This window comes from Ictidomys tridecemlineatus, chromosome 4 (genome assembly GCF_052094955.1).
Source record: "Ictidomys tridecemlineatus isolate mIctTri1 chromosome 4, mIctTri1.hap1, whole genome shotgun sequence".
Taxonomy (NCBI): domain Eukaryota; kingdom Metazoa; phylum Chordata; class Mammalia; order Rodentia; family Sciuridae; genus Ictidomys; species Ictidomys tridecemlineatus.
Genome location: NC_135480.1, coordinates 51886445 through 51904532, shown reverse-complemented (window position 1 = coordinate 51904532; position 18088 = coordinate 51886445). Strand labels below are relative to the sequence as shown.

The 18088-nt window shown below is 32.9% G+C and overlaps 1 protein-coding gene across 7 annotated transcripts in view; it reads right to left on the bottom strand.

Annotated features, from left to right (window-relative positions):
- Positions 1–18088, bottom strand: part of Sbf2 (SET binding factor 2) — a 401965-nt gene that overhangs the window by 242783 nt on the left and 141094 nt on the right. For 4 of the 7 annotated variants that reach the window (XM_078046492.1, XM_078046499.1, XM_078046494.1 and 1 more), the window contains exon 3: positions 8609–8650. The exons of the other annotated variants lie outside the window; for them this stretch is intronic. In XM_078046492.1, coding sequence (XP_077902618.1) covers positions 8609–8650 — 42 coding nt within the window. The remainder of the gene's footprint in view (positions 1–8608; positions 8651–18088) is intronic. 7 annotated transcript variants of the gene reach the window in all.

Below are 18088 nucleotides of genomic sequence, written 5' to 3'. Positions count from 1 at the left end.
TAAAATAGATAAAGGGCTGGGGGTGTGGCTCAGTGGTTAAGCAACCCTGGGTTCAATCCCCAGTAACAAAAAGAAGAAAAAAAAGTGACCCACAGTGAATGATTATTGTACCTGGATCAAGAGTACCTGAGGATTCACTATTTTCTAATTTGATGCTTTAATTTTTATCTTTTTAATGAAAAGAAACTAAAGGAGAGGACTATAGTATATAATTATACCTTGCCCAATGCTTATTTTTTCACCTTTTTTTTTTGCCGAATGCTTACTGTTAAAGCACTCATCTATATGATACACAGTAAATATTAAAAACATTGCTTTGAATGACATAATCAATATTCTTGTAACAAAGGCCCATCTATAAAAAATGAGGGGTTCACAAAACACATCTAGAGCTAAAACTAAGTTTTAAACTGCTTGAATCATATTTTATCAGTTTTCTTTATATATATATATATATATATATATATATATATATATATATATATATTTCCAAAACACAGGCAGTTCCCTTCAACATCAAGGTAACAACAACCTAAAAAGGGACTAAAAACAAACTAATTAGACTGGCAAAGGAAGATAAGAGACAAAAATCAGAAACAAAATGCTTTTTTAATTCTATAAAACTCTCAATTGTGATTTGTGCTTGATTTTTCATTCTGCAGATTTTAATATCTCAGTCTGTGATGGCAAAATATTACTCCTCACATTACAATTCCTTTTACCTTCTAGTAATCAATGTTTCCTGTTTTCACCTAGGCTGATTAAAAATATTTGCACAGGCCAGGCATGGTGTCATGTGCCTGTAATCCCAGCAATGCAGAAGGCTGAGACAGGAGACCTGCAAAGTTTGAAGCGAGCCTCAGGAACTTAAGGAGACCCTGTACAAAAGTAAAAAAAGGCTAGGGATATAGCTCAGTAGTAAAGCACCCCTGAATTCAATTCCCAGTACCAAAGTGGGAGGACATTTGCACTAAATTCTGTTACCTATTTCTGTTTATTAGTTATAGATATTTAGGTGTAGACTAGATACAGAATTTTAAAAAATTAAAAGTATATCTGTTAAGCTCTCTGGAGTCTTTTAAAAATATCATATACATATAATTTTAAACATAAGTTTACCTATCTGAAAGAAGAGATTTCTTGCTTATAATCAAGCAAATACTTTGTATGTGTATGTGTATAAAAAACATACCAAATATAATTTGCTAAATATAACCAATATTAGTAAGGATAGATTCATTCTATCGTCTGTGTTTCTAGAAGGGCTTGTTAAGACCTAATAATTTAAAAGCTGTAGAAAAATAGAAGCTGGGGGTGGCACTCAGTGATAGACCTTGCCAATGCTAGGTTCCATGTTCAGCCCTGAAAAACAAAGTTACATAAAGATTTATCAATGTATCCATAACATTAAAAACCTGTTTGTTTTTGTGGTTCTAGAGATGAAGCCCAGAACCTTGTGCATGCTAGACAACTACTCTACCACTGAACTGCATGCATTGTCAACTGCAGGAGAAACTTTTAATAATAAAAGTTGTCAAACAATAAAATTAACTTGTCTCCTAGAGAATGAGAACTAGTTATTGGACATATGAAACCAGAAACTAAATGGCAATTTATCAGATATAATGATAAAGAGATTCATGAAGAAAGCTACACTTGATAATCTCATGTCCTTTTTCACAAGACTATAAAGAACTTGGTCCTGAGTTGACCCCTAATTTAGGTTATGATTTTTAGAGAAGTTACCTAATTTCTCCGAGTCTCATTTTTTCTGGAACTCTAAATATCTCATATATTTGCATTCAATATTAAATGACAACATGCAAGTAAACTGTTTAACATACTGCCTGATATCTAAACTACTATAGAAGCTTAAACCAGTCACACAGTGATACTACAATGCACTAGCAATCTGTATTATCTTCACTGATGTTAGTGTTATTATTATATAATGGAACATAAGAAACCTCTAAGCCTGAAACTTAAAGTGGTAAAGAGAGTGCCTTTTTTTCAAGGAGAAGATCCAGAACCTATGTATAACATTTATATAACCAATGAGAGTGCTGATGATGAGTCAGGGGCTGATAGTAATTAGTTCAATTAGTTTGTTAAATTATATATATATCAACCCTGTTTTAGGAACTAAAATATAATAAAAAAGATGAAATTCCTGACCTGTAGCAGTTTATTGTCTGGAGTGACTGTCAGTTCCGATGATGCATGGTTGTTAATGAAACATAAAATAAATTGAGAAAATATCTTAACTTGAAATATATATATGGTATATAGTAACTATCTCTTCTGCAGACTTAAACAAGGATAAAAGAAATGATTACATCCCTTAGTTACTGGTGTTACAAAGTTTGCAAAGGAAATAACACTTCAAATTACACTGACACCTGATATAGAAACCACCCAAACATTAAGTACATAAGCCTCACAAAACACCTGAAACAAAATCATCCTTTAACATCCAAGGATTAAATGAAAATAACTTTCCAAGTATCAACCCAAGCTATGATTGATTTGAAAGGAAAAAAATAAGCTGTTTTATTGTAAATACTAACTGATCAGAATACAGCACAATGCTATATAACTTTTTCAAAACACAGACAAAGTATACCTTGTGATTTGGAAATAAAGATATATATCTAAAGAAAACTGATAAAACATGATTCAAGCAGTTTAAAACTGTTAGTTTTAGCTCTTCTGAGTGTCATAAAAATATGTCTGGTATAAAATGCTACCACTGTTTTTGATAAGACCTATCTAAACAAGATGAGTACTGTTTACCAAAATAAAAAATAATAATGTTTTGTTCTGATATGGGCAGTTGGTTAACTTTAAATTCTATCGTCTATCAATCAAGAATATTTACTGCTTATTTACTTAATGGAGCCTTTCTGAGAAAGGCACTTGCAGAGTATTCACTGGCTGCTAAATATTATTATTAGAAGCAGCAACCAGAGATGGTTATCTGTTTAAGCTGTTTATCTTTGTCCCTTGACAAAAAATTACTGCAAATGGAACAAAATGTTCTACTGCAAAAGCTCAGTCTAAATGTATCTGGATAATAGCAAAATGGGTGTTTCCTTGGAACTTCAGAGTTAACAATATTTGAAAAGCAGCCTGGAGGAGAAAATCTTCTTTTCAATATTACATTATCAAAAATAAAACATATGAAAACCTTTCCCTTGAAAATGCAACATTGAAATCAGTTGTTTACTGAGTGCCATCCTAGAAGAGTGTGCTGCCTAGAGCCAAGCATCAGGACCCAAGAAGAAAGAAGATTTAATAGCAAGATCAGAATGATGGGGCTGGGTCTGGGGCTGGGTCTGGGGCTGGGGCTGGTGCTGGGGCTGTGTCTAGGGCTCAGTGGCAGAGTACTTGCCTAGTATATGTGAGGCACTGGGTTTGATCCTCAGCACCAAATAAAAAAATAAACAAATAAAGGCATACAACTACAAGATTTTTTTAAAAGATCAGACACAGCAAATAGAAAAAAGAAAAAGAAAGAACTATCCAAAAGAACTATGTATCCAAGACCACAGTCTTAAAAATATCACATACATATAATTTTGAACACAAGTTTACCAATCTGAAAAAAAAGATTTCTTGCTTGTAGTCTTTTTTTTTTTATTGGTTGTTCACAACATTACAAAGCTCTTGACATATCATACTTCGAACAATAGTTTCAAGTGAGTTATGAACTCCCATTTTTACCCCAAATACAGATTGCAGAATCACATAGGTTACACATTCACATTTTTACATAATGCCATACTAGTGACTGATGTATTCTGCTACCTTTCCTATCCTCTACTATCCCCCTCCCCCCCATCTTCTCTTTCTATCCCATCTACTGTAATTCATTTCTCTCCTTATTTTTCTTCCAATTCTCCTCACAACCTCTTTTATGTAGTTTTTTTATAACAATGAGGGTCTCTTTCCATTTCCATGCAATTCCACTTTTCTCTCTCTTTCCCTCCCATCTCGTGCCTCTGTTGAATGTCAATCTTTTCTTCCTGCTCTTCCTCCCTACTCTATTCTTAGTTGCTCTCATTATATCAAAGAAGACATTTGGTATTTGTTTTTTAGGGATTGGCTAGCTTCACTGAGCATAATCTGCTCTAATGCCATCCATTTCCTGCAAATTCCATGATTTTGTCATTTTTTAGTGCTGTGTAATACTCCATAGTGTATAAATGCCACATTTTTTTAATCCATTCATCCATTGAAGGGCATCTGGGTTGGTTCCACAGTCTAGCTATTGTGAATTGTGCTGCTATGAACATCGATGTGGCAGTATCCCTGTAGTACGCTCTTTTAAGGTCTTCAGGGAATAGACCAAGAAGGGCAATAACTGGGTCAAATGGTGGTTCCATTCCTAGCTTTCCCAGGAACTTGCTTGTAGTCTTAACTTGTATAATATAAAAGAAATATAACTTGGATATATAAAAGAAAATAGTAGCACCTTACATTTATATAGTACATTGGCAATACCACACCTTACATTTATATAGTACACTGGCAATACCACAGGGCTTTTGATCAAAGAATGATTCCTTGGTGAAATTTTTGCTCATTTCCTTAAGTATAAAATGCTTTTGGGGATGTCTTCTTAATTCATTGCTTGTATCTATATTTGAAGGTTTGTCATACTCCATGCTGCATTTCAACTTCTTATAAAACAGGCTGTTTACATCATTATATTATAAATTACCAAAGAGCTATGCTTTATCAATTTTTATTTCTTTAGAATCTAAAATGAAATGTCTCTCTCCAAATATGTGCTAAATAAAACTCTGTTGAATTTCACTCTGTTACCTTCTACAATGTCCACAATGGTACATATAGCTGATATATAGAGATATTACACCTGCTTTATAAAGGAAGAAACTGAAATTCAAATAGGTTGAATACTGTACACAGATTGACTCAGTTAAGCTCCAGGACCTCAGATCTGGATTTTTTAACAGCCCTTTGATTATATTACAGTGCTTGTAAGACTTGAGGAACAGAAATTCATGGAGAACTTACAGAATTTAGAGTAAAACAAAGCAATTACCAGTAAGCAATACTCTATTAAAAGATACTACTTACATATTCTATTGCAGAAGAAAAAAAAATATTAGATTTGTAATCCTGCATTTTCCTTGACCATTTAGAATCAGGAGGAGTTAAACCAGTCATACTTATTCTAAAATCTACTAATCTAAGAATAGAACTTCAAATCAGGAATAGTAGATAGTTAACTATCAATCACTGACACTACATCAAATACATGTCCGGGACATATAAAACATTTGAAAATAATAACCCAAAATAAACATCTCCAATGACAAATTGTAAAACAGAATTTTTTATTTTCAGAAAATAAATTGGTTAAAGACTCAGGCCTGTTGTTTGCAGAGAAATGTATTTTAAGAAATGGTTCTGGGTTGGATAGAAGAAGAGGGCAATAACAAAATGAAAGGTAACAATTCCTAAAGACAAATAAGAGCAGGAAGGGAGGAAAGGGAGAGAAAACAACAGCAGAAAGACAATACCCACACTGAAATGAGCCAGCAAACCCATAGTGAAAATCATGTAGAGAGGTGGTGAGTGCAGCTCCATGGCAGAATGCCTGGAAGCTCTATGTCTGATCTCTAGCACTGGGGAAAAAAAAAACAAATCACATGGAAATAATATAATCCAAAAAATTACAACCAGAAAAATTAATCACCAGAATTTTTAACTTATTCAATAATTTTATAGATTTAAATAAAAATAACTATAAAAATAAGTTCACATAAAATGAATGTTAAAAGGGATAAGTTCAGGTAAAATGAAAAAGAACAAGAAATGATGAAAAGAAAAGCAGGAAGAGAAATGTAGATATGAACTGAACACAATTAGGAAACTTAAAAATGAAAAATACAGCAGAATGTTTTTAATCACTAGATGAGATAAACTTTTCTCCAGTTAGAGCTGAAGAGAGAATGAATTCTTTTTTTAAAATTGGTTCCTTTTAATTATACATGATCACAAAATCCATTTTGATATAATTATACAAGCATGGAATATATCTTATTCTAATTAGGATGCCAATCATGTGGATGTACATGATGGTGGGATTCACTGTGGTGTATTCATACATGTACATAGGAAAATTATGTCAGATTCATTCAACTGTCTAAGTTATAAGAAAGGGTAGATACATCCATCAAAATCTTATCATAAGGGAGGAGAGGAAAGTAGAGGAGGCATTGGGGAGTAAAGATGATCATATTACAATTTTATATATGTACAAATACGCCACAATGAAACTCATCATTCTGTATATTAATATGCCCCAATGAAAAAAAAATCCAGCACACAGTCAGAAAAAGTATTTAATTGAAACTGTAGATCACAGACATGTAAGATAGATCATGAGGCTCCAATTCTTATGTAATATGAATTTGATAAAAAGTTAACTAAAAGAAATGATGAAGAAACCATTGCTGGAAATTTTTTAGAACAAAAGAAAAATAAGTCTTCAGATTAACAAGAAACTGGGTATTTGGAGTCATCATCAAGAAACAATTTCTTTAAATTGTTTCTTAATCTGTGATTTTCCCATAAATTTCTCCCTACCTCAGTATCTTACCAGTAATTCAAATTTATACAATCTTATAAAACTAAAGATTTAGTGGTCCAGTTGGGTCAGCTGATGTCTCCCTCAAGAGCTTACCACTTTTAGATAGGGAGACAAGAAAAAAAACCCTGAAAAACAGGAACCGATTTATTTAATCTTCAACCAGAAAGACACTTTAACAAAACAACCTGGACAAAATATATGAAATAACAGTTTTCAAGATAGTAGACATCAGGTAATAAAGGGCAATAATTCAAGAAAAATGGGTAATAAATTAGGCAACTCAAAGGATTGCCTCAGCTTCTTCAGAGTTTAAAGGTCACAACAGAGCGGTCACAACAGAGAGTGGGGAAAAATATAGACTCCATGAACTGAGAAGACAGAGATCCAGGAAGACAAAGGCAAAGGGCTGGATATAGCTCAGTGGTGTAGCATACGCTTAGCATCGGCAAAGTCCTGGGTTGAATTTGTAGTACTACATTAAAAACAAAACACTCCAGACAGACCAAAGCAGGTTACTGGACAAAGTACCAGAAAGAAGTGCTCGGAGAGAAAACTTCAAAGATTTGCTTTCTTTCAGATATCCAACAGATTATGTTGATCAGAAACAGAAAAAAAAAAAAGTAAAAGGAAAAAACAAAAATAAGAGAGGAAAAAACGACGGGGTGCAGTAGGACAGCCTGTAATCTCAATAGTTCAGGAGGCTGGGGCAGGAGGATGCAGAGTTCAAAGCCAACATCAACAATAGCAAGGTTCTAAGCAACTCAGTGAGACCCTCCAAAAAAGGGCTAGGGATGTGGCTCAGTGGTTGAGTGCCCCTGGGGTTCAATTCCTGGTACCCCCCCCTCCATAAAAAGAGGACAAACAAACAAAAAAACAGAAAAATAATTGGAGGTAGGGAAAAAATCAATGAAACTAAAAGTTGGTTCTCTGAGAAGTTCAATAACATTTACAAACCTCTAGAGAAAGGCTGACCAAAGGAAAAAAAGAAAAAAGACGCAAATGTTCTATATCAAGAGTAAAAAGAAGATAGCACCAGAGGCCCTACACATACTAAAATTATAATACGAGAGCATTTCAAACAATTTAATTCTTTCAAAGACACAAATTTTGAAAGACATTCATGAATAGACAGATATCTTAATTGATTATATATCTATGAATTACTAGTTTTAAAATTTCTACCAAAAAAAAATCATAGGCCATAGAGCCTCATGAGCAAACTTAAATAAGGAAGACATAATATTAAAAATTTAGGGAAATAAAAAGGGAAGAAATACTTCCAAACTTTTTTTTTTTTGAGGTGAGTACTGCTTTAAAGCTAAAACCAAAAAAAGACAACACAAAAAACTGCAGAACAATCTGTCTCATAAACGAACAGTACAAATTCCCAAGCAAACATTAACAAAGTATAATCAGCAATCCACTCCAAGTGGATGTATCCAAGGAATGCAAGTCTGGTTCAATATTTGAGAACTGATAAGTGTAATTCACTATATTCAGAGGCTGAAGTATATCATATGATCAGTTAAAAGCATTTGACAAAAACCTGACATTCACTTATAAAACCTCTCAGAAAACTAAAACTAGAAGAAAATCTCACTAAAACAAAAAAGGTGTCAATCCAAAATTTAAAGTTAATATCAATACCTGAGCACAATATCAACAGCTGTTAATACCAGCAACTCTACAGGCTGAGGCTCAGGCAGGAGGATTGAAAGTTCAAGACCAGCCTCAATAACTTAGTAAGACCCTATCTCAAAAATTAAAACAAAAAAGAGATGGGGATGTAGCTAAGCTTGAGTTCAATCCTCAGTACCACACATGAAAATAATAATATGATGATAAACATGAATTCTTTTGTTCTCACTCACCTATGGGATAAGCAAAAACTACTATTTAACTTAGTAGTAGAGGTACAGTAAGTGCAAGAAGCCAAGAAAGAGGCATAGAGGATTGGGAAAGAAGAAATGAAACAATTTACTCTACCTGTGGGTGATATGACTTTCTACATAGAAAATCCCAAAGAATCTACAAACAAAAAATTAGAACTAATTAGTGAGCTTATTACTCAAATGACTGCAGAATGTGAGGACAATATTTTTAAAGTACCATTTATTAACAAGTACATTAGAAAACATGAATTATTTAGGAATAAAAATCTAACAAAGGGCTGGGGTTGTGGCTCAGTGGTCGAGCACTTGTCTATCATGTGTGAGGCACTGGATTCGATTCTCAGCATCACACATAAATAAAAAATAAAGGTCCACTGATAAATAAAAAAATATTTTAAATATATGCAAGATATAAATGCAGAAAACTATAAAGCAACAAAGAAAGAAATGTCAGTAAATGAACTATAGCAACTATTACCACAGAAATAGAGCAATCAAGAGAAAGCAATTTTGGCTAAAAGACATACACAGGATCAAGTCCAGAAATAGATGTGTATTTATGTGAACACTTTGTTTTCACAAAGGCAATTCAATAGAAAAAGAATATTTTCTCAACATAAGGTGTTAGATTATTTATCTGACATTCATGTCCAAAAAAATGATCGCTAAACTATGATTTGTACAATATATAAAAATTAAGTTGAAATGGATCATAGGACTAAACATAAAAGCTGTAACTATAAAACTACTACAAGTTTTGATTTGCATTTTTCTAATTGCTAAAGATGATAGACATTTTTTCATATATTTGTTGATTGATTGGATATCCTCTTCTAAGAAGTGTCTGTTCGGGTCCTTGGCCCATTTATTTATTGGGTTATTTTGGGGGGGGTGGTTGTGCTTAACTTTTGGAGTTCTTTATATACCCTATAGATTAGGGCTCTATCTGAGGGGTAAAAATTTGCTCCCAAGATGCAGGTTCTCTATTAACCTCAGAGATTGTTTCTTTTGCTGAGAAGAAACTTTTTAGTTTGAGTCCATCCCATTTATTGATTAAGAATATCATCTAATTCCAGTAAGAATGGTAGCTACTATGAAGACAAACAACAAAAAGTGTTGGCGAGGATGTTGGGAAAAAGGTACACTCTTACCTTGGTAGTGGGACTGCAAATTGGTGCAGTCAATATGGAAAGCAGCATAGAGATTTCTTATAAAACTGAGAATGGAACCACTACTTGACCCAGCTATAGCACTCCTTGGTCTATACCCAAAGTGCCACAGTCTGGCTGGGCACAAATCACGAGCCACTCAAGCAGGAACAAACTTTATTTTCCAAACTCGCAGCCCTCCTAGGCACACCACACACCAATCAGAACTCCCTCCACTGGAACTTCACCCAAGGAGAACTCCAAAGTAGCGGGCACCCCAGGCAGACAGCAGGAGTCTATATACAATTGAATACACAACCTGTTTCAATCCAGCATCATCTTAATGGCTCGCCTCTCAACCCTTACTTCTGGCAAAATGCCGGGCGTCATTCCAACTTGGCTGTGGCCCTCAACACCAAAGGACTTAAAAACAGCATACTACAAAGACACAACCACATCAATGTTTATAGCAGCACAATTCACAATAGTTAAACTGTGGAACCAACCTAGATGCCCTTCAGTAGAGAAATGAATAAAAATAAATGTGGCATATATACACAATGGAATATTACTCAATAATAAAAGAGAATAAAATCATGGCATTTGCAGGTAAATGGAGGAGATGGAGAAGATAATGCTAAATGAAGTCAGCCAATCCCAAAAAAAAACAAATGCCAAATATTTTCTCTGATATATGGTGACTGACTCATAGTGGGGTAGAAAGGGGGAGTATGGGAGGAATAGATGAACTCTAGATAGGCAGAGGGGTAGGAGTAAAAGAGAGAGGTGGAATGTGATGATGGTCATCATTATCCAGAGTACATGTATAAAGACATGAATTGGTGTGAACATTCTTTATATACAAACAGAGATATGAAAAATTGTGCTCTATATGTGTAAATAAGAATTTTAATGCATTCCACTATAATGTATTTAAAAAATAAAATCAATTTAAAATCAAAAAAACTAATAGAAGAAAATTGGGAGTAACATTTATAAGTATTGATGTGCACAGACTATATAAAAACTTTTCTTATAACTCAAAAATAAGGAAATAACTCATTTTAAATGAACAAAACATTCTAACAGAGATTTCACCAAAGAACACTTCAGATGGCTAATAACCACAATAAAGCACCAGTACACACTTATTAGAATAGTTAGAATTCAGAAAACTGATTTGGATAAGTGTTGGCCAGGATACAGCAGAACAGGAAATCTTATATACTGCTCAAAAGAATGCAAACTAGTAATGTGTATTTGAAAAGTAGATGGACAGTTTTCTTAAAAAGTTAAACATATGGGCTGGAGTTGTAGCTTAGGGGTAGAGCACTGGCCTAGTTCATGTAAGGCACTGGGTTTGATCCTCAGCACCACATAAAAATAAATAAAATAAAGGTATCCATCTACAACTAAGAATATTTTTTTATAAACATTAAACAAAATCCTACGATATGATCCAATTTACCTAACAGAAATGAAATAATGGTGGAAACAATCCAATGTCCATCAATAGGTGAACTGAATAAACTATGGTGGAACTTCGCCATAAAAGACTTGATTTATAATGATACATGAAACAATAAATATGAACTCAATAATGCTTATAAAGAAAACAGATCTCAAAAAATACATACTGAATGATTCTATTTCTATTAAATATTCTAGAAAATGCAAATCAATCTATGACAGTATAAGAATACAAGGCAGAGAAAGGAGAAAGGAAAGCTTTGGATGTTGTTTTACTCAGTTTGTCCGCTGCTGTGACTAAAATATCTGACCAGAACAATTTTAGGAAGAAAAGTTTATTTTAGGACTCATGGTATCAGAGGTCTTATTTTAGGACTCATGGTATCAGAGGTCTTAGTCTATAGAAGGCAAGCTCCATTCCTATGGGTTGGAGGTGAGGCAGATATCATGGCAGAAGATATCTGCCCAGCTCACACAATGGGCAAGAAGCAGAAAGATATCTCCACTTTCAGATACAAATAATACCCCAAAGCCATGTCCCAATTCCTACCTCCTCCAGCCACACCCTACTTCTTCAGTTACCAGTTAATTCCTATCCAAGGACTAATTCATTAATTGGATTAAGACTCTCACAATCAATAATTTCTCCTCTGAACCTTCTTGCATTGTCTCAATGTGAGCTTTTAGGGAACATCTCACATCCAAACCATAACAGAGGGTGATAGATATACATTCATTTTCTTCATTGTGCTAAGAATTCCACAAAACTCAAACTGTACACTTTAAATGTGCAAAAAAATGGAAAAGTAAACAATGTATGTTAAAAAATGTCTTAGAACTTTGAGGTCTAAAAACAATCTTCTTCAACAGTGAAATTATATTGCACTATGATTTTTGTAAATAAGTGACATCAATTTATAACAGATTTCCTCCAATTAAATTTTAAATGACACTACTGAAATCACTGTAATAACTAGTAAGGTTTTTTATTTTTCTTTTTACAGTAATGGGGATTAAACCCAGGGGTAATCTATCAGTGAGCTTTTTTTTATTCTTTTTTACTTTTTATTTTGAGACAGGGTCTTGCTAAGTTGCTCAGGCTGGTCTTGGATTTGCAATCCCTCCTCAGCCTCCTGAGTCACTTGAATTATAGGTCTGCACCACTGTGACTGGTCTAATATTGTTTTTAAAAAATTAACTACCACAAAAAAATAAAAAAAATAATAATAAACTAGTTGATCTGTTTTCTGATCACTTGAAAAATTAACCCACAGCCTTTTAAGGAATTAAAAAAATTATAAATATATAAGTATGCTTACAAAGCAAAACTCTTAAAACTATTTTACTCATCTACTAATTATAGTAGATAGGAAACTATCTGGAACACAATAAATGAAAATATTTTTTCAGTTAATAAATTCATATGCTGAAATCATTTTCTGCTATTGCTCCTCTTCAATTATTCACCAGCAAGGCCTAATGTTAAGACTCATTATTATGGGGGGTTGTTCTATCTTTATGATATCAAACTTTGAATCTCTATTCATTCCTAGCCCTTACATTCTCATCTCATAATCTCTCACATTTCCTTAAACTGTAAATCCACTTCATAGTGTCTGTTAGTACTCAGCATTCTTAGCTTCACAAATTTTGTTACTCATTCCAGGTCCCAAAATAAAAAAGTTACAGAATAAAAGAAACTAAATTCCATTGATTAACATTAAAAAACTTTAACGATTTGGCCTTAACATATTTTCCAGATTTCTCTCTCATTGTACTTTTTGGCCTAATCAATGTATACACCAAGAAAACTTTACTGTTTCTTGATTCTGTACCTTTTGAAATACTTCTTCATTGACTAAGTGCAACATTCTCTGTTTATGGAGGTACTATAAAATCTTTTGAGTCTTAGCTCAATCACACTTCCTTTGTTTCAGGATTTATATTAATTAAAATCACTTCCAATGGAACCCAGAATATTTTATCGAATATTCCTTTTAAGGAAATGTGTATAATTCAGTTACCAAAACTCTTTTAACATGAAAGAAATATAATTGTTCTCTAAGTTAAACTTGTAAAAAGCTATGTATATTAAAGGAATAAAGTCAACTTCTGAAGAAATTCTGGCTCATAGCCAGACCAAGATAAAGCTAAAGGTATCTGGAAAAATTTCAAAATATGTAGAGCTGGTGTGGTGGCACATGCCTGTAATTCCAGGGACTCAGAAGGCCGAGGCAAGAGGAAAGAGGATTGCCAGTTTGAGGCCAGCCTCAGCAACTTATCAAGGCCCTAAGTAACTTAGCAAGACTCTGCTTCAAAATTTAAAAAATAAATAAATAAAAAGAGTTGGAAGTATGGCTTAGTGGTCAAGCACCTCTGGGTATAGTTCCCAGTACAAGAACAAAACAAAAAATGCCTTTAAAAACCTGTACATATGTATATACAAAACATACATACAAAAATGTTAATATAAAATGTTAATATAAAATAACTGTATTAACTAGAAAAAAAGTGGGGAGAAATGGGGAAAAATGCAAATACTCAGGAATCAAAAAAGTAAGGGCTGGAGGTGTACAGTGTTTTCCCAGCATGCCTAAGCCTTGGGTTCAATCTCCAGCAACACCCTCCCCACAAAAAAAAAAAAAAAAATTGAATATACCAATGTTTACAGAAGTACTACATAGAATAGCCAGAAAATGGAAACAACCCAAATGTCCTTCCACAGATGAACAAGTAAAGAAACAGTGGCATAAATATACAACAGGGTATTATTTAGTTTTAAAATGGCATGACACTCTTATACATGTTATGACCTGGATGAACTTTGAAGGCATTATATTGGTGAAAAAAGCCAGACACAAAAGAACAAATGCTGTCTGAATACTTACATAAGGAATCTAGAACAGTCAAATTCATAGACATAAAATAGAATAGTAGTTACTAGGGAATAGGGTGAGAGGAATGCAGAGTTAGTGTTTAATGGATACAGAGTTTCTGTTAAGGAATGATGAAAAAGCTCTGGAGATAGATAGTTGTGATAGTTGTACAGTAATTACAACATACCTAATTCCTCTGAGTTATTCACTTAAAAACTGTTAAAATGATAAATTTTTGTTATGCATATTTTAACAAAATAATGTATATAAACAGTGCTGAGAGTAGACAGAGATGACACATATCTATATAATGGACACAAGGTTACCATGAAAAATTAGCAAATGAAACTATAAGAACCTGGTATAATTAAATAATCAAAAAGATAATTCCCAGCTTCCTAAATTCCAAGAGTTAAGTAGGTACACTAAATCAAATATATCCTTTTTTTTTTTTTTGAGAAGCTACGAACAAGGAGCATCAACTATAAAACACAAATTTTATACTATTGCAATTCTCACACATCAAAATATAAGAAAATTCTAGGTGGAAAATAATTATGGTAATAATTATGGTAAAATCTTTGGCATACCTTCTTGGTAATATTACTAAGTATTACCAAGCACCTACTAAACTCAAAACAGTATTCTACAAATTAAATAAAAATTAAGAATAATACTATCCAAAGGTAAATATAATACAAAGCAACATTCATTGGGTGCAAATTGATGATACAAACAACAGATTTTAAAGAAGATAACAGAAAGAAGAAATTTCCAGAAAAAAAAAATATGACAAAAACTGTTCTATAAGCTTCCCCCAACCCCCAGTACTAGGGATTGAACCCAGGAGCATTCTACCACTGAGCAACATCTCTAGCCCCTTCTACTTTTTATTGTTGAGGCTGACTTTAAGCTTGCAATCTTCCTGCCTCAGCCTCCCAAGTCACTGAGATTATAGGCATGAGCCACCACACCCAGTAACTTTCCTATAAACCAGTCTGTGTATTTCAAGAAGTATCAGTTCTCTGCTTTGTTATTTTATATAACTCTATTTTATATATCTCTTTCTATATATAATTTACTGTGCCATGCACCATAATCTGTATTCAATTTCTTATAAGCAGATTTATCACAGCAATGGCTATGAGCCAAGAGAAAGTATCCATTTTGCTTGTTATAATTCAGTAAATAAAGAAGTATTCTTTGAAGACCCAATGAACTGAAATGAATGTTTCCATAAGTTAAGCATGAGGAGTACTGACAAGTGAAGATAATAAATACAAAATTTATTGTTTAATATTTGCCAACACAGATAACTTTGGGGGGAGGACTGTGGCAAAGAGGAGGGATTATTCTTTTTTCCTGTCAAAAAAATATTAGCATTATGGACATAGCAGGCATTCAACATTACTTGCTACTTTTGTTTCAAAATAATTCTATACTTTCTAGATGACCTACAGCATATTTTTGTGGTCTGTTGCAGAAGGAGCTATGTTAAATGAAACATGAAATAATCTAAAACCAAGAAAATTGTCAGTTCTGATGAAATTTTAGTACTTGGTAGAATTCTAGGGAGTTTTGGGGATTTGCTTCCATGATTTCTCTTTCCTGGAACAGGTCCAGAAGGTATTGGTTCACTTTGGAGTAGTCAAGTAAAAGTTTAACTCAATTTATATGTACTATACAATTTAATCATCATAATCCAATTTTTAAGAAATGTGAAATTAAAAATTTCTAGACTATCAAAGACAATTAAATTCAACTACCAAAGAAATTGATTTCAAATACGATCTGGAGAAAATAACTTTCTAATCACATACAAAAGCAGAGCAAAAGCAAAGTTAGTAATTTTAATAGACAGAAATTAAAACAATTATTCCCCAGACAACAGTAAGAGTAGAGTCCTAGAAAGAGCTATCATTTGTCAACCAAAATTATAACTAATACACATCTTTTTTTGTTTGTTTGTTCGTTCGTTGTTTTGGTGCTTGGGATTAAACCCAGGACCTAATGCATGAAAGACACTCTACCAACTGAGCTATACCCAGCCCTATACCCAATTTTTTATTGGAGATAATATAAACTATATGATTTTCATTTCTCCTAGAAAAGAGATAATTTTATTGCTGCATTTAGTTTTAAGATATCTTATTTTAAATAAGAGAGAGTTGTGTAAGTTTTAGGCCTCAGTTGCCATCTTTGTAGCCTATATATGGTTGTGATCAGCTGAAGAATGAAATTTTAAGTAAAAAACTTTAAACTGCCCTAAAGTAGAATCTCATTTTCCCATACAATCATAAGAAAGTAGCATAGCATTAATCATATCCTATCCTATGCTACCCTGTAATTGTATAATTCTATTATACTATTTATCACACAGACATGTTTTTTCTAATATTCTAGAAAATTAACTCTGGCAGTTTTGAGTGAACTTGTTATTTGTAAAGAAGCCACAATTTCTACCTGTGATAAAAAATGAAAAAAGGGTGACCTGAAAGGAAAATAAAAGACAAAAAAAATAATGATAACGAGAAGGGCATGATAAACATGCACTTAAATTCAAGAATTAAACTACAGGAGACTGAATAATGCTAGATTGAGAGAACACCACGAATGTAGTGTGGCAATTATACCTGATACTTTATTTATAGAGATTATAAATCAGCATAAGATTATAGTGGTTATAAGATTATAGTGAGCATAAGTTTTTTTTAAAAAAGCCTATTATCCATATAGTTGGCCTCAGTTCAAAATGCCTTTTAGGCAGAAAATAAGAATACATTTTCCCTATGTATACTCCAAGTATTTAAACTATGAACATAATATTCAATTAATGTGACTGGATGCACTAAATACATTAATAAATTCATCTGGTATTCAGCTAGGAAAACAAAATCAATTTCTTCCAACATTAAAAGAACCAGATATTTTAGAAGTAAGACTTAATTGCATATTATCCCTATATAGATAATTTCCAATAATTTATAGATAACTTATCATAGTATAGATAATTTATCAAATTTTTTAAGATAGCCTTGGTACTACAAGATTTTTTCATAAGGGATAATTCCATCTTTTATTTTTAAGAGATATCTGCATCTTCATGTTCATTGCAGCATTATTCAAAATAGACAAGATACAAAATTGACCTGAGTGTCCATCAATGGATAAACAGGTAAAGAAAATGTGGTATTTGCAAAATGAAATATAGTAGTACCCCTGTCAAAGATTTGATTCCAGGGCCCCCCACAAACTGTTGTGCATTGTTGGTGAGATTGTAAAATGGTATACACTAAGGAAAACAGTATGACAGCTCCTCAAAAAGCTAAAAATAGAATTATCATCTGTGTTAGTCATCTTTCCATCTCTCTGACAAAATACCTGAGATGAGCAACTTAAAGGTGGAAATGTTTTCTTTAGCTCACATTCCCAGAAGTTTCAGTTTATGATCATTTGGCCTGATTGTTTTGGGCCTGTGGCAAAACAGTACATAACAGTGGCAGGAGTGTATGATAGAGTTCTGTTCACCTCATGGCTTCCAGGAAGAAAAAAAGGAAGAAGGGACCAGGGTTCCAATATCCCCTGAGGGGGGACCTATATGCTAACTTTACAAAATAATTCTCACATATGATATGTACTAGAACTACCTATAATAGTTAATGTAATAACAATTCTAATAGTTTTTAAATCCAATAAAATCATGGGTAGGTAACTTCTATTCTCTCATCAAATTATGATTGTTTCAAAAACAATATTTTGAAAATGTTCCTTTTTCCTAAGTATAAAAAATTACCCACAAATACCATTGAGTATACTCAGTAAATACTAACTTGTGACATCTTGTAGTAGAGTAAAATCTTGATAAACTATATGAAAATAAGTAAATAATACCAATATGTCACACCTAAATTACAAATTACACATAATAGTTATGTTGATTCAACTTAGACAACTTCATTCAGTTATGGTCATATAACATAAAAATTTAAAAGCATGAGAGGGGCTAGGATGTGGTTTAGTAATAAAGCACTTTCCTAGCATGCATGAAGACACGGGTTCCATCTAGTACCCCCAAAATCA